General features: G+C 46.9%; 1 protein-coding gene across 2 annotated transcripts in view; it reads left to right on the forward strand.

The window, feature by feature from the left end:
• The window catches only part of LOC129843344 (cAMP-dependent protein kinase catalytic subunit alpha-like), a 22816-nt gene extending 7935 nt beyond the window's left edge, over positions 1-14881 (forward strand). Inside the window, exons 2-8 of one of the 2 annotated variants that reach the window (XM_055911989.1) lie at positions 401-462; positions 3634-3762; positions 5061-5159; positions 8792-8874; positions 11337-11463; positions 14286-14381; positions 14690-14881. In XM_055911989.1, the coding sequence (XP_055767964.1) occupies positions 401-462; positions 3634-3762; positions 5061-5159; positions 8792-8874; positions 11337-11463; positions 14286-14381; positions 14690-14866 (773 nt within the window). In that variant the 3' untranslated portion in view covers positions 14867-14881. The remainder of the gene's footprint in view (positions 1-400; positions 463-3633; positions 3763-5060; positions 5160-8791; positions 8875-11336; positions 11464-14285; positions 14382-14689) is intronic. The other variant, XM_055911990.1, reaches the window with a different exon arrangement.
• Positions 14882-18393: the final 3512 nt, after the last annotated feature.

Here is an 18393-nt window from a genome sequence, read left to right on the forward strand (position 1 = left end):
AGATGTTTACAGTACATTTTTTGGTTTATTTCATTTTTGTTTATTATCTATTTTACTTGCTTTGGCAATGTTAACATATGTTTCCCATGCCAATCAAGCCCTTTTGAATTGAGAGAGACAGACAGACAGACAGACAGACAGACAGACAGACAGACAAAGAAAGAAATAGTAGAAATATATGTTGTGTGTTTTGGTCTCACTGAGAGTCACACACTGTTGGACAAACACACACACACATACAGGTGTACATGCTCCTCTCAAGGACAAATTGATAACCGTCTGTGTGTGTGTGTGTGTGTGTGTGTGTGTGTGTGTGTGTGTGTGTGTGTGTGTGTGTGTGTGTGTGTGTGTGTGTGTGTGTGTGTGTGTGTGTGTGTGTGTGTGTGTGTGTGTTCAACAGTGAAGGAGTTCCTGGTTAAAGCCAAAGAGGACTTTCTCAAGAAGTGGGAGAACCCTGCACAGGTGAGTTATCTGAGGAATCAGATAGTTATATGTATATGTGTGTGTGAGAGAGAGAGACAGAGAGACTTATTTCCCTCAGATCACACAGAGAATTCGAAAACCAACCCAATTTTGATAAACTCCTAAAACTACTGGGTGAAATACCACAGTGTGCCATCATAGCAGCAAGATTTGTGACCTGTTGCCACAAGAAAAGGTCAACCAGTGAAGAACAAACACCATTGTAAATACAACCCATATTATTGTTTATTTATTTTCCCTTTTGTACTTTAACTATTTGTACATCGTTACAACACTATATATAGACGTAATTTGACATTTGAAATGCCTTTATTCTTTTGGATCTTTTGTGAGTGTAATGTTTATTGTTAATTTTTATTGTTTATTTCACCTTTGTATATTATCTATTTCACTTGCTTTGGCAATGTTAACATACAGTGGGGCAAAAAAGTATTTAGTCAGTCACCAATTGTGCAAGTTCTCCCACTACTGTGAAGCATGGGGGTGGAAACATCATGCTTTGGGGCTGTTTTTCTGCAAAGGGACCAGGACGACTGATCCGTGTAAAGGACACAATGAATGGGGCCATGTATCGTGAAATTTTGAGTGAAAACCTCCTTCCATCAGCAAGGGCATTGAAGATGAAACGTGGCTGGGTCTTTCAGCATGACAATGATCCCAAACACACCACCCGGGCAACGAAGGAGTGGCTTCGTAAGAAGCATTTCAAGGTCCTGGAGTGGCCTAGCCAGTCTCCAGATCTCAACCCCATAGAAATTCTTTGGATGGAGTTGAAAGTCCGTGTTGCCCAGCAATGGAGGATTGGGCCAAAATACCAGCAACAGTGTGTGAAAACCTTGTGAAGACTTACAGAAAATGTTTGACCTCTGTCATTGCCAACAAAGGGTATATAACAAAGTATTGAGATAAACTTTTGTTATTGACCAAATACTTATTTTCCACCATAATTTGCAAATAAATTCATTAAAAATCCTACAATGTGATTTTCTGGATTTTTTTTCTCATTTTGTCTGTTATAGTTGAAGTGTACCTATGATGAAAATTACAGGCCTCTCTCATCTTTTTAAGTGGGAGAACTTGCACAATTGGTGGCTGACTAAATACTTTTTTTGCCCCACTGTATATAAATAAAGCCAATGAAGCCCTTAAGTTGAAATGTACATTGAGTTGAGAGAGAAACTGGATAATTGATTCTTGTCATATCTGAATAAGGAAATTCTGCTCGTGTGGCAATACTTGAATGTGGAAGACTGCGCCCGCCTGCCCACCCACCCGTGTGTGTTACTGCGCCTGACCGCCCACCCGCCCGTGTGTGTTACTGCGCCTGACCGCCCACCCGCCCGTGTGTGTTACTGCGCCCGCCTGCCCACCCGCCCTGTGTGTTACTGCGCCTGCCCGCCCACCCGCCCGCCCGTGTGTGTTACTGCGCCCGCCTGACCGCCCACCCGTGTGTGTTACTGCGCCCGCCTGCCCACCCGCCCGCCCGTGTTACTGCGCCCGCCTGCCCGCCCACCCGTGTTACTGCGCCCGCCTGCCCACCCGCCCGCCCGTGTTACTGCGCCCGCCTGCCCGCCCACCCGCCCGTGTTACTGCGCCTGCCTGACCGCCCACCCGCCCGTGTTACTGCGCCCGCCTGCCCACCCGTCCGTGTGTGTTACTGCGCCCGCCTGCCCGCCCACCCGCCCGTGTTACTGCGCCTGCCTGACCGCCCACCCGTGTGTGTTACTGCGCCCGCCTGCCCACCCGCCCGCCCGTGTTACTGCGCCCGCCTGCCCGCCCACCCACCCGTGTGTGTTACTGCGCCTGCCTGCCCACCCGTCCGTGTGTGTTACTGCGCCCGCCTGCCCACCCGTCCGTGTGTGTTACTGCGCCTGCCTGCCCACCCGCCCGTGTTACTGCGCCTGCCTGCCCGCCCACACGCCCGTGTTACTGCGCCTGCCTGCCCACCCACCCGCCCGTGTTACTGCGCCCGCCTGCCCGCCCACCCGCCCGTGTTACTGCGCCCGCCTGCCCACCCGTCCGTGTGTGTTACTGCGCCTGCCTGCCCACCCGTCCGTGTGTGTTACTGCGCACGCCTGCCCGCCCACCCGCCCGTGTTACTGCGCACGCCTGCCGGCCCACCGGCCCGTGTTACTGCGCCCGCCTGCCCGTGTGTGTTACTGCGCCTGCCTGCCCGCCCAGCCGCCCGTGTTACTGCGCACGCCTGCCCGCCCACCCGCCCGTGTTACTGCGCACGCCTGCCCACCCGCCCGCCCGTGTTACTGCGCCCGCCTGCCCACCCGCCCGTGTGTGTTACTGCGCCTGGCTGCCCGCCCACCCGCCCGTGTTACTGCGCACGCCTGCCCGCCCACCCGCCCGTGTTACTGCGCACGCCTTCCCGCCCACCCGTGTGTGTTACTGCGCCCGCCTGCCCGCCCACCCGTGTGTGTTACTGCGCCTGCCTGCCCGCCCACCCGCCCGTGTGTGTGTTACTGCGCACGCCTGCCCGCCCACCCGTGTGTGTTACTGCGCACGCCTGCCTGCCCACCCGTGTGTGTTACTGCGCACGCCTGCCCGCCCACCCGCCCGTGTGTGTGTTACTGCGCACGCCTGCCCGCCCACCCGTGTGTGTTACTGCGCACGCCTGCCTGCCCACCCGTGTGTGTTACTGCGCACGCCTGCCCGCTCACCCGTGTGTGTTACTGCGCACGCCTGCCCGTGTGTGTGTTACTGCTCCCGCCCGCCTGCCTGCCCACCCGTGTGTGTTACTGCGCCCGCCCACCCGCCCGTGTGTGTGTTACTGCGCCCGCCCACCCGCCCGTGTGTGTGTTACTGCGCCCACCCACCCGCCCGTGTGTGTGTTACTGCGCCTGCCCACCCACCCGCCCGTGTGTGTGTTACTGCGCCTGCCCACCCACCCGCCCGTGTGTGTGTTACTGCGCCTGCCCGCCCACCCGCCCGTGTGTGTGTTACTGTGCCTGCCCACCCACCCGCCCGTGTGTGTGTTACTGCGCACGCCTGCCCGCCCACCCACCCGTGTGTGTTTTAGATGACATTCTCATTCTCTCCCTATCATTCCTAAGCCGATGATGATCAGGCGATGATGATCAACTCCTATTACACACACACACTCTCTCTGTAACCATTTCTCTGTGGCCCTCTTCTCCTCAGAACACAGCGAATCTGGATCAGTTTGAGCGGTTGAAAACTCTGGGTACGGGTTCGTTTGGCCGCGTCATGCTGGTCAAGCACAAAGAGACCGGGCAACACTTTGCCATGAAGATCCTCAACAAGCAGAAGGTCAGCAGGGCTCCAGGGGTTAGAGGTCAGAGGTTAGGGAAGTTTCAAAAGAGTACCATCACACTCTTCCAAAAGTTCAGTTTGAGCGTAAAGCCCATGAATCCAGATAAGTTCAAAAGTGTTAGGACAGTGTTTCCCAGTGTAACGGATGTGAAATGGCTAGCTAGTTAGCGGTGGTGCGCGCTAATAGCGTTTCAATCGGTGACGTCACTCGCTTTGAGACCTTGAAGTAGTGGTTCCCCTTGCTCTGCAAGGGCCGCGGCTTCAAGGTCTCGAAGCGAGTGACATCACCGATTGAAACGCTATTAGCGCGCACCACCGCTAACTAGCTAGCCATTTCACATCCGTTACACCAGTCCTGGTCCTGGGGACCCCAAGGGCTGCACATTTCTGGTTTAGCTCTACCACGACACACCTGATTAATTTAATCAAGGCTTGATGAGGTGTTTATTTCAATCTGGTGTGTTAGTGTTAGGCCAAAACAACAACGTGCACCTGGATTGGGAAACACTGATTTAGAGGGTCAGAGGTTAGGAGTTAGAGGCTCTGGGTAGAAGTTGGCTGTAGTCAAATTGACAGATTTAGGATCAGCTTACCTCATTTTAATGTATATTTTAAATATACACTTATTTAATTTATTGAACAGATCGAGAGAGACAGAATGAGGGGAAAGATGGAGGAAGAATGAGGGGAAAGAGAGAGAGGTTAAGTCAAAGGGCAGTAAGCAGTAAGATTCATGTGTGTTGCAGTCTGTGACATTACCTCTACTCCCTTCCTTGGCGCTCTCTCTGTCTCTCTCTCTTTCTCCTCTCTCTCCCTGTCTCTCTCTCACTCTCTCTTTCTCTCTCTCTGTCTCACTCTCTGTCTCTCTGTCTCTCTCTCTCTTTCTCTCTCTCTCTCTGTCTCTTTCTCTCTGTCTCACCCTCTGTCTCTCTCTCTCTTTCTCCCTGTCTCTCTGTCTCTTTCTCTCTGTCTCACTCTCTGTCTCTCTTTCTCTCTCTCTCTCTCTGTCTCTTTCTCTCTGTCTCACTCTCTGTCTCTCTCTCTCTTTCTCTCTCTCTCTCTCTGTCTCACTCTCTGTCTCTTTGTCTCTCTCTCTCTTTCTCCCTGTCTCTCTGTCTCTTTCTCTCTGTCTCACTCTCTGTCTCTCTGTCTCTCTCTCTCTTTCTCTCTCTCTCTCTCTGTCTCACTCTGTCTCTCTCTCTCTGTCTCTCTGTCTCTCTGTCTCTCTTTCTCTCTCTCTCTCTCTGTCTCTTTCTCTCTCTCTGTCTCTCTCTGTCTCTGTCTCTGTCTCTCAGGTTGTAAAGCTGAAACAGATAGAACATACTCTGAATGAGAAGCGTATTCTAACGGCTGTCAGCTTCCCTTTCCTGGTACAAGTAGAGTACTCCTTCAAGGTACACACTGTCTCTGTGTGTGTGTGTGTACAAGTAGAGTACTCCTTCAAGGTACACACTGTCTGTGTGTGTGTGTGTACAAGTAGAGTACTCCTTCAAGGTACACACTGTCTCTGTGTGTGTGTACAGGTAAAGTACTCCTTCAAGGTACACACTGTCTCTGTGTGTGTGCATGTGTGTGTGTGTACCAAACATTAGGAACACCTTCCTAATATTGACTTGCACCCCTCCCCCCCTTTGCCCTCAGAACAGCCTCAATTCATAGGGCATGGACTCTACAAGGTGTTGAAAGAGTTCCACAGGGATGCTGGCCCATGTTGACTCCAATGCTTCAGGGCATGGACTCTACAAGGTGTTGAAAGTGTTCCACAGGGATGCTGGCCCATGTTGACTCCAATGCTTCAGGGCATGGACTCTACAAGGTGTTGAAAGAGTTCCACAGGGATGCTGGCCCATGTTGACTCCAATGCTTCAGGGCATGGACTCTACAAGGTGTTGAAAGTGTTCCACAGGGATGCTGGCCCATGTTGACTCCAATGCTTCAGGGCATGGACTCTACAAGGTGTCGAAAGAGTTCCACAGGGATGCTGGCCCATGTTGACTCCAATGCTTCAGGGCATGGACTCTACAAGGTGTTGAAAGTGTTCCACAGGGATGCTGGCCCATGTTGACTCCAATGCTTCAGGGCATGGACTCTACAAGGTGTTGAAAGAGTTCCACAGGGATGCTGGCCCATGTTGACTCCAATGCTTCAGGGCATGGACTCTACAAGGTGTTGAAAGTGTTCCACAGGGATGCTGGCCCATGTTGACTCCAATGCTTCAGGGCATGGACTCTACAAGGTGTTGAAAGAGTTCCACAGGGATGCTGGCCCATGTTGACTCCAATGCTTCAGGGCATGGACTCTACAAGGTGTTGAAAGTGTTCCACAGGGATGCTGGCCCATGTTGACTCCAATGCTTCAGGGCATGGACTCTACAAGGTGTCGAAAGAGTTCCACAGGGATGCTGGCCCATGTTGACTCCAATGCTTCAGGGCATGGACTCTACAAGGTGTTGAAAGAGTTCCACAGGGATGCTGGCCCATGTTGACTCCAATGCTTCAGGGCATGGACTCTACAAGGTGTCGAAAGAGTTCCACAGGGATGCTGGCCCATGTTGACTCCAATGCTTCAGGGTATAGACTCTACAAGGTGTTGAAAGTGTTCCACAGGGATGCTGGCCCATGTTGACTCCAATGCTTCAGGGCATGGACTCTACAAGGTGTTGAAAGAGTTCCACAGGGATGCTGGCCCATGTTGACTCCAATGCTTCAGGGCATGGACTCTACAAGGTGTTGAAAGTGTTCCACAGGGATGCTGGCCCATGTTGACTCCAATGCTTCAGGGCATGGACTCTACAAGGTGTCGAAAGAGTTCCACAGGGATGCTGGCCCATGTTGACTCCAATGCTTCAGGGCATGGACTCTACAAGGGGTCGAAAGAGTTCCACAGGGATGCTGGCCCATGTTGACTCCAATGCTTCAGGGCATGGACTCTACAAGGTGTTGAAAGTGTTCCACAGGGATGCTGGCCCATGTTGACTCCAATGCTTCAGGGCATGGACTCTACAAGGTGTCGAAAGCGTTCCACAGGGATGCTGGCTCATGTTGACTCCAATGCTTCAGGGCATGGACTCTACAAGGTGTTGAAAGTGTTCCACAGGGATGCTGGCCCATGTTGACTCCAATGCTTCCCACAGTCAAGTTGGCTGGATGTCCTTTGGGTGGTGGACCATTCTTGATACACACAGGAAACTGTTGAGCGTGAAAAACACAGCAGCGTTGCAGTTCTTGACACAACGGTGCGCCCGGCACCTACTACAATACCCCACACCTACTACCATACCCCACACCTACTACCATACCCCATACCTACCACCACACCTACTACCATACCTCCTACCATACCCCATACCCACTACCATACCCCATACCTACTACCATACCCCATACCTACTACCATACCCCACACCTACTACCATACCCCATACCTACCACCACACCTACTACCATACCTCCTACCATACCCCATACCCACTACCATACCCCATACCTACTACCATACCCCATACCTACCACCACACCTACTACCATACCTCCTACCATACCCCATACCCACTACCATACCCCATACCTACTACCATACCCCATACCTACTACCATACCCCACACCTACTACCATACCCCATACCTACCACCACACCTACTACCATACCTCCTACCATACCCCATACCCACTACCATACCCCATACCTACTACCATACCCCATACCTACTACCATACCCCATACCTACTACCATACCCCATACCTACTACCATACCCCACACCTACTACCATACCCCATACCTACCACCACACCTACTACCATACCTCCTACCATACCCCATACCCACTACCATACCCCATACCTACTACCATACCCCATACCTACTACCATACCCCATACCTACTACCACACCTACTACCATACCTCCTACCACACCCCATACCTACTACCACACCTACTACCATACCTACTACCATACCCACTACCATACCCACTACCATACCCCATACCTACTACCATACCCCATACCTACTACCACACCTACTACCATACCTACTACCATACCCCATACCTACTACCACACCTACTACCATACCTACTACCATACCCCATACCTACTACCACACCTACTACCATACCCCATACCTACTACCACACATACTACCATACCCCATACCTACTACCACACCTACTACCATACCCCATACCTACTACCACACCTACTACCTACTACCACACCTACTACCATACCTACTACCATACCCCATACCTACTACCACACCTACTACCATACCTACTACCATACCCCATACCTACTACCACACCTACTACCATACCCCATACCTACTACCACACCTACTACCATACCTACTACCACACCCCATACCTACTACCATACCTACTACCATACCCCATACCTACTACCACACATACTACCATACCCCATACCTACTACCATACCCCAATACCTACTACCACACCTACTACCATACCCCATACCTACTACCATACCCCATACCTACTACCATACCCCATACCTACTACCATACCCCCTACCATACCCCATACCTACTACCATACCCCCTACCATACCCCACACCTACTACCACACCTACTACCATACCCCATACCTACTACCATACCGCCTACCATACCCTGTTCAAAGACACTGATATATTTTGTCTTGCCCATTAACCCTCCGGATGGCACACGTACACAATCCATGTCTCAAGGCTCAAATATCCTTCTTTAACCTGTCTCCTCCCCTTCATCTACACTGATTTGAAGTGGATTTAACAAGTGAGATCAATAAGGGATCATATCTTTCACCTGGATTCACCTGATCAGTCTGTGTCATGGAAAGAGCAGGTGTTCTTAGTGTTTTGTACACTCAGTGTACGTCTGTGTGTGTGTGTGTGTGTGTGTGTGTGTGTGTGTGTGTGTGTGTGTGTGTGTGTGTGTGTGTGTGTGTGTGTGTGTGTCTGTGTGTCTGTGTGTGTGTGTGTGTGTGTGTGTATCAGTAACAGATCCTGTCTGTTCTGCAGGACAACACTAACCTGTACATGGTGATGGAGTATGTACCGGGTGGAGAGATGTTCTCTCATCTACGACGAATCGGCAGGTTCAGGTACGTCTACACATCAGAGCTGAGCAGTCTGAAATCCCACTCAATGCTCACAGAGCGGTCTGGCGCTCACGTCCTCGCTCACAGAGCGGTCCGGCGCTCACGTCCTCGCTCACAGAGCGGTCCGGCGCTCAACGTCCTCGCTCACAGAGCGGTCCGGCACTCACGTCCTCGCTCACAGAGCGGTTCGGCGCTCACGTCCTCGCTCACAGAGCGGTCCGGCGCTCAACGTCCTTTCCCTCGCTAAAAATCACTCACACGACTACCGCTCCAAATTCACTCCATTCATTTTGTATAAAAAAAGATCATCTAAAAAACTCCTCATCTACTTTTGTGACTTGGTACCGTTTGGTTTTGAAGCAGGCTGTCTTAAGGAGCTTCAACATTTCAACATCCTGTCACATGCTATTGAACCGTGCTGATGCTATGCCTCTGCTGTGTTAAAAACAACAGTCTCTTTCTCTCATTCATTGACGATCAGATACTTCAGTCGGCTCTGTTGTCCTCACATGTATCAGTTGATAGACAACTTAACACTGTTACAAACTTAGACTCCTGTTTTTTTAACAATAGCCTAAATAAACATCTCCTGTAAACATCTCCTGTAGACATCTCCTGTAAACATCTCCTGTAAACATCTCCTGTAGACATCTCCTGTAGACATCTCCTGTAAACATCGCCTGTAAACATCTCCTGTAGACATCTCCTGTAGACATCTCCTGTAAACATCTCCTGTAAACATCTCCTGTAGACATCTCCTGTAGACATCTCCTGTAAACATCTCCTGTAAACATCTCCTGTAAACTTCTCCTGTAGACATCTCCTGTAGACATCTCCTGTAAACATCTCCTGTAGACACCTCCTGTAAACATCTCCTGTAGACATCTCCTGTAGACATCTCTTGTAAACATCTCCTGTAGACATCTCCTTTAAACATATCCTGTAGACATCTCCTGTAAACATATCCTGTAGACATCTCCTGTAAACATCTCCTGTAAACATCTCCTGTAAACATCTCCTGTAGACATCTCCTGTAGACATCTCCTGTAGACATCTCCTGTAAACATCTCCTGTAGACATCTCTTGTAAACATATCCTGTAGACATCTCCTGTAAATATCTCCTGTAGACATCTCCTGTAAACATCTCCTGTGCTGCTACATGGGTTCATTGGTTGTCTTACAGTCTGTTACACAGGCTGTGACCTATTTCTTGGTTGACTCATATCAACATCTCTGCATGTGGGGTAGGCTAAAGAAATACAACAGAATAGGCCTAATTAAAAGAGCAGTGATGATGAAATGCTAAATGCTAAAGTGCTGGGCAGAGAATATGACTGGAGCTGGTGGCTGAGAGGCCGACACTCCAAACATTTTATAATCCGCTCCTCGCTCCACTACAGCTCCACTCCACTCACATCCTCTGCTACACACACACGCACACACACACACACACACACACACACACACACACACACACACACACACACACACACACACACACACACACACACACACACACACACACACGCTACTGGATTGGGCTAGATTGTAGATTCTATCCAAATTCTATGTAATAGAATAGAATCAAGTTTATCCTCCTTTATTCTATTCTACTGTGTTCTATTTAGTTACTGTAGTAGTGTCATCTATTCTACTGTCATCTATTTAGTTACTGTAGTACTGTCATCTATTCTACTGTATTCTATTTAGTTACTGTAGTACTGTCATCTATTCTACTGTATTCTATTTAGTTACTGTATTACTGTCATATATTCTACTGTATTCTATTTAGTTACTGTAGTACTGTCATCTATTCTACTGTATTCTATTTAGTTACTGTAGTACTGTCATCTATTCTACTGTGTTCTATTTAGTTACTGTATTACTGTCATCTATTCTACTGTGTTCTATTTAGTTACTGTAGTACTGTCATCTATTCTACTGTGTTCTATTTAGTTACTGTAGTACTGTCATCTATTCTACTGTATTCTATTTAGTTACTGTAGTACTGTCATCTATTCTACTGTGTTCTATTTAGTTACTGTAGTACTGTCATCTATTCTACTGTGTTCTATTTAGTTACTGTAGTACTGTCATCTATTCTACTGTGTTATGTTTAGTTACTGTAGTACTGTCATCTATTCTACTGTGTTCTATTTAGTTACTGTAGTACTGTCATCTATTCTACTGTATTCTATTTAGTTACTGTAGTACTGTCATCTATTCTACTGTGTTCTATTTAGTTACTGTAGTACTGTCATCTATTCTACTGTGTTCTGTTTAGTTACTGTAGTACTGTCATCTATTCTACTGTGTTCTATTTAGTTACTGTAGTACTGTCATCTATTCTACTGTATTATGTTTAGTTTCTGTTGTACTGTCATCTATTCTACTGTTGTTGTCTTCTCTGCTTATTTGCTTATGCATCTGTCTCTCTCTCTCCCTTCCTCTCGCTCTCGTGTAGTGAGCCTCATGCTCGGTTCTACGCGGCTCAGATTGTCCTCACCTTTGAGTACCTGCACGCCCTGGACCTCATCTACCGAGACCTGAAACCGGAGAACCTGCTCATAGACCAGCAGGGCTACATACAGGTGACATAGCATGACATACAGCTACCTACAGGTGACATAGGACGATATAGAGCTGCATACAGGTGACATAGGATGACGTAAAGCTACATACAGGTCATTTAACCTGATGTAGGGCTATGAACAGGTGACATAAACCGACATAAGGCTATGTACGGGCTACACACATTAGGTTGTAATATTTTTATTTAGGATGCTGTAGACGGGACAAAACCGAGGCGGGGAATCAAAGGATTGTTGACAACATGTCAACTATATTTCCTCTCCAAGTCTTTATTGAAAAAAGACAAATGTGCACAACAAGCACTTGTTGTTTCTCAAATACAGAGCATTCAGAAGGTATTCAGACCCCTTGACTTTTCCAACATTTTGTTACGTTACAGCCTTGTTCTAAAATGAATTAAATCGTTTTTTCCCCTCATCAATCGACACACATTACCCCATAATGACAAAGCAAAAACAGGTTTTTAGTTAAAAAAAAAAAAAACTTAAATATCACATTTGCATAAGTATTCAGACCCTTTACTCAGGACTTTGTTGAAACACCTTTGGCAGTGATTACAGCCTTGAGTCTTCTTGGGTATGACGCTACAAGCTTGGCACACCTGTATTTGGGGAGTTTCTCCCATTCTTCTCTGCAGATCCTCTCAAGCACTGTCAGGTTGGATGGGGAGTCTCGCTGCACAGATATTTTCAGGTTTCTCCGGAGATGTTCAATCGGGTTCAAGTCTGGGCTCTGGCTGGATCACTCAAGGACATTCAGAGACTAGTTGGCTTGGCTGTGCGCTTAGGGTAGCTGTCCTGTTGGAAGGTGAACCTTCGCCCCAGTTTGTGGTCCTGAGCACTCTGGAGCAGGTTTTCATCAAGCTTCTGTCTGTGCTCCGTTCATCTTTCCCTCAACCCTGACTAGTCTCCCAGTCCCTGCTGCTGAAAAACATCCCCACAGCATGATGCTGCCACCACCATGCTTCACCGTAGGGATAGTGCCAGGTTTCCTCCAGATATGATGCTTGGCATTCAGGCCAAATAGTTCAATCTTGGTTTCATCAGACCAGAGAATCTTGTTTCTCATGGTCTGAGAGTCTTTAGGTGCCTTTTGGGAAAACTCCAAGCGGGCTGTCATGTGCCGTTTACTGAGGAGTGACACAGCATTCTGCAGCGATACGACATCCCATCTGGTTTGCGCTTAGTGGGACTATCATTTGTTTTTCAACAGGACAATGAACCAAAACACACCTCCAGCATGTGAAAGGGATATTTGACCAAGAAGGAGAGTGATGGAGTGCTGTATCAGATGACCTGGGCTCCACAATCACCAGACCTCGACCCAATTGAGATGGTTTGGGATGAGTTGGAACGCAGAGTGAAGGAAAAGCAGCCAACAAACGCTCAGCAAATGTGGGAACTCCTTTAAGAAAAGCATTCCTCATGAAGCTGGTTGAGAGAATGCCAAGAGTGTGCAAAGCTGTGATCAAGGCAAAGGGTGGCTACTTGGAAGAATCTAAAATATATTTTGATTTGTTTAACACTTTTTTTGGTTACTACATGATTCCATTTGTGTTATTTCATAGTTTTATTATTTTATTATTTATTATTCTACAATGTATAAAGTAGTACAAATCCTTGAATGAGTAGGTGTGTCCAAACTTTTGACTGGTATTGTATGCAAATACTGTATGTAAATAAGGTTTTTATTTTTTATGAATTTGCAAATAAATGCTAAACCTTCTCACTTTGTCACTATGGGGTATTATGTATAGATTGATGATGAACCTTTTTATTTAATCCATTTTAGAAAAAGGTCAAGGGATCTGAATACTTTTCCAATGCACTGTATAGTTACATCGTTACAGTTGTTGGTTAACTAGCTAGCGGATTTTAGCCATATTAGCATAGACGTGACGAGCGAAAACACTTCAAAACAAGACATGGTATCAATAACAAGATAACACTAGTTGAAACGAACCACCTACTGTTTCCCACGTGGCAGGTTCTTGTCATTGTTGCTTTCTGGCCGTTCAGAATCACAACAACACAAGGACTTCTGCCCCACCAATCGTTTTTGTGACGTTGTCAGCTAACCCGTCTATGGAATAAACCCCTTCCTGTGTTTGCAAACATTGGCGCAACGAGGGCGATGCGCGCAAGTGGGAGTTCTTATTGAACGGCAGCAACAAAAAAAACTTTATTTACATGTTGCTTATGAGTGAATTTCACACTACTTTTGGATTACAATTAGATTTTAAGGCTCGTATGAATTTCCTGCCTAATATAATGTTTGTGTCATCATCGCAAATCAACTGCATTATACTTTAAAAACACTTCAGCTTCAACCGGTAAAATGGCTCTTTGGGTAGCTTTAGCTACAGCCGATATCAATGAGTGTTAGCATTCTAGCTAAGAACTGCTGCATCTAAAATATTTATTTTGCAGAGATCACAACCAAATATGATCTTAGTGACTGTTCAAGCAAGAATCAAAACATCATTGTAAGCATATGAGAACCCCCCAAAAGTTAATTTGTTTAGAAGTATTAAAAACTTAAATCAAAGCTATGTTGAATGGGCGCAGATGGCTTTCTCACTGCCGCCAAGAGTTTTGCGCATCTGTGCGTGACGTCGGTGTGTCGCGTCCTGGAAATGGTTCTATTACATGCGCCTACTGTATATGTCTGTGTACCTGGCTCTACAACAGTGGTTTATAGCGCAGTCTCTGCTTCCCCCTAGTGGGAAACAGTGGTACTGCAGATTCCTCTGTAGCTACTATTAAACTACTGCGTAACTGCTGCTATGGGTTGTATTTTCAATGGTCTCTCTCTCGCTCAGGTGACAGATTTTGGTTTTGCTAAGCGTGTGAAAGGTCGAACCTGGACGCTGTGTGGAACCCCAGAGTACCTGGCCCCAGAGATCATCCTCAGCAAGGTGAGCCGCAAATGGAGGCCCAGTGGCTTAGGGGTGGGTTTCTGTGCAACTACTTCAATGGAACCAAAATGGAGGAGGCAGCTGTCCCTGAGGCATTACTTTACTACAGACCTCAGTTACTTTCTCTACCTCCAAACCTCAATGTAACACTCAACATGTTAAATCTCTCTCCCTCTTTACCTCCCTCCCTCCCTCTCCCCCTCCCTCCCCCTCCCTCCTTTCTCCCTCTCCCACTCCCCTAATTCCCCCCTTCTTCCCTCCCTCCTCCCCTCCCTCCCCCTCCCCTTCCCTCCTCCCTCCCTCTCCAGGGGTATAACAAGGCAGTAGACTGGTGGGCGTTGGGTGTGTTGGTCTATGAGATGGCGGCCGGTTATCCTCCCTTCTTCGCTGACCAGCCCATACAAATTTACGAAAAGATCGTCTCTGGGAAGGTGAGCTGGGCTGCTGTAACGGACACAAGTATGTGCCGTAAGATCACTCCATAGCTAGCTTTAAATGTTGCCAACGGAGCTATCGAGTAGGATCCTTTTCTACAGCACAACTGGTTGGCGCGTTGTTAAGGAGGGCGGTCACGTGTGTTAGCGAGGCAGAGGGCGCTGGGTTTGGGATAGTTTACCCGGAGTTGTAGTCAGAGAAGGAAATAGCTAATATTGCTAAACTAGCATACTGACTGGGTTTCATTACGTTGTGTTGCAAGTGGCACCTTTCCCTGTACGAACTACTTTTGACCAGGGCCATGGCACCCGTTTCCCTATTATGAATACTTTTGATCAGGGCCATAGCACCCATTTCCCTTTATGAATACTTTTGACCAGGGCCATATCACCCGTTTCCCTTTATGAATGCTTTTGACCAGGGCCATGGCACCCGTTTCCCTTTATTATCTACTTTTGACCAGGGCCATATCACCCGTTTCCCTTTATGATCTACTTTTGACCAGGGCCATGGCACCCGTTTCCCTTTATGAACTACTTTTGACCAGGGCCATATCACCCGTTTCCCTTTATGATCTACTTTTGACCAGGGCCATGGCACCCGTTTCCCTTTATGATCTACTTTTGACCAGGGCCATGGCACCCGTTTCCCTTTATGATCTACTTTTGACCAGGGCCATGGCACCCGTTTCCCTTTATGAACTACTTCTGACCAGGGCCCATTGGCGTGACATTGCTGAGCTGAGATCATAGCTAGCTAACTTTAATAACTTTTGTGTATAATACGTTGCGCTATTGAAACATACAGGCAACTATAATATATCGACTATAATCACAGAATGATTTCAAAAACACAACTCGAGTCGCATTCCAAATGTCCCAGTCAGGAACAAAGTGTGTTGCGTGGAGTGAGTGACGACACAGCCGTCAGAGAAGGTAGTGTCACACAGGGAGATGATCACCTCTCTTCTATAGAGACGCTGAATGTCGCCTAAAAGTGACCCGTTTGCATCCCTGGGTAGTCTCCCTTTGGACTCAGTGCTTCAGTGATTTCCAAATGCCTGAAGGTACCACGTTCATCTGTACAAACAATAGTACGCAAGTATAAACACCATGGGACCACGCGGCCGTCATACCGCTCAGGAAGGAGACGCGTTCTGTCTCCTAGAGATGAATGTACTTTGGTGCGAAAAGTGCAAATCAATCCCAGAAGAAAAGCAAAGGACCTTGTGAAGATGCTGGAGGAAACAGGTACAAAGTATCTAAATCCACAGTAAAATGAGTCCTATATCGACATAACCTGAAAGGCCGCCCAGAAAGGAAGAAGCCACTGCTCCAAAACTGCCATAAAAAAGCCAGACTACGGTTTGCCACTGCACATGGGGACAAAGATCATACTTTTTGGAGAAATGTCCTCTGGTCTGATGAAACAAAAATAGAACTGTTTGGCCATAATGACCATCGTTATGTTTGGAGGAAAAAGGGGGTGTCACGCCCTGACCTTAGAGATCCTTTTTATGTCTCTATTTTGGTTTGGTCAGGGCGTGAGTTGGAGTGGGTATTCTATGTTCTATGTTGTGTATTTCTTTGTGTTTGGCCGGGTGTAGTTCTCAATCAGAGGCAGCTGTCTATCGTTGTCTCTGATTGAGAACCATACTTAGGTAGCCCTTTTTTCCACCTGTCTTTGTGGGAAGTTTACTTTGGGGCACATAGCCTTTGAACTTCACGGTTTGTTTTTGTAGTGTTTATTGTTTTGTTCGGCGTCATTTTTTAAAAATAAATAAAATGTACGCTTATCACGCTGCACCTTGGTCCTCTCCTTACAACCGCCTTGACAGGGGGAAGCTTGCAAGCCGAAGAACACCATCCCAACCGTGAAGCACGGGGGTTGCAGCATCAAGGTGGCAGACCTAAAACAGGAAATTTTTACTAGGATTAAATGTCAGGAATTGTGAAAAACTGAGTTTAAATGTATTTGGCTAAGGTGTATGTAAACTTCTGACTTCAACTGTGTATATATATATATATATAGTGTAGGGTAGGTGTGTGTATATATATATATATATATATATATATATATATATATATATATATATATATATATATATATATATGCTACCGTTCAAGAGTTTGGGGTCACTTAGAAATATCAAATTTTTTGGGAAAGAAAAGCACATTTGTTGTCCATTAAAATAACATAAAATTCATCAGAAATACAGTGTAGACATTGTTAATGTTGTAAATGACTATTGCAGCTGGAAACGGCTGATTTAAAAAAAATATATGGAATATCTACACAGACGTACAGAGGCCCATTATTAGCAACCATCACTCGTTTTTTCCAATGGCATGTTGTGTTAGCTAATCCAAGTTGGTCATTTTCATAGGCTTAGCACAGATGAAAACTGTTGTTCTGATTAAAGAAGCAATAAAACTGGCCTTCTTTAGACTAGTTGAGTATCTGGAACATCAGCATTTGTGGGTTCGATTACAGGCTCAAAATGGCCAGAAACAAAGAACTTTCTTCTGAAACTCGTAAGTCTATTCTTGTTCTGAGAAATTAAGGCTATTCCATGTGAGAAATTGGCAAGAAACTTCCTTTACACGCATCAGTCGTCCTGGTCCCTTTGCAGAAAAACAGCCCCAAAGCATGATGTTTCCACCCCCATGCTTCACAGTCGGTATGGTGTTCTTTGGATGCAACTCAGCATTATTTGTCCTCCAAACACGACGAGTTGAGTTTTTACCAAAATGTTCTATTTTGGTTTCATCTGACCATATGACATTCTCCCAATCTTCTTCTGGATCATCCAAATGCTCTCTAGCAAACTTCAGACGGGCCTGGACATGTATTAAGCAGGGGGACACGTCTGGCACTGCAGGATTTGAGTCCCTGGCGGCGTAGTGTGTTACTGATGGTAGGCTTTGTTACTTTGGTCCCAGCTCTCTGCAGGTCATTCACTAGGTCCCCCCGTGTGGTTCTGGGATTTTTGCTCACTGTTCTTGTGATCATTTTGACCCCACGGGATGAGATCTTGCGTGGAGCCCCAGATCGAGGGAGATTATCAGTGGTCTTGTATGTCTTCCATTTCCTAATAATTGCTCCCACAGTTGATTTCTTCAAACCAAGCTGCTTACCTACTGCAGATTCAGTCTTCCCAGCCTGGTGCAGGTCTACAATTTTGTTTCTGGTGTCCTTTGACATCTCTTTGGTCTTGGCCATAGTGGAGTTTGGAGTGTGACTGTTTGAGGTTGTGGACAGGTGTCTTTTATACTGATAACTAGTTCAAACAGGTTCCATTAATACAGTTAACGAGTGGAGGACAGAGGAGCCTCTTAAAGAAGAAGTTACAGGTCTGTGAGAGCCAGAAATCTTGCTTGTTTGTAGGTGACCAAATCCTACATTGTGATTTTCTGGAATTTTTTTCTCATTTTGTCTGTCATAGTTGAAGTGCACCTATGATAAAAATTACAGGCCTCTCTCATCTTTTTAAGTGGGAGAACTTGCACAATTGGTGGCTGACTAAATACTTTTTTGCCCCACTGTATATGTCTGTCTATCTATCTATCTCGTGTGT

The sequence above is a fragment of the Salvelinus fontinalis genome, unplaced genomic scaffold, assembly GCF_029448725.1.
Source record: "Salvelinus fontinalis isolate EN_2023a unplaced genomic scaffold, ASM2944872v1 scaffold_0120, whole genome shotgun sequence".
Taxonomy (NCBI): domain Eukaryota; kingdom Metazoa; phylum Chordata; class Actinopteri; order Salmoniformes; family Salmonidae; genus Salvelinus; species Salvelinus fontinalis.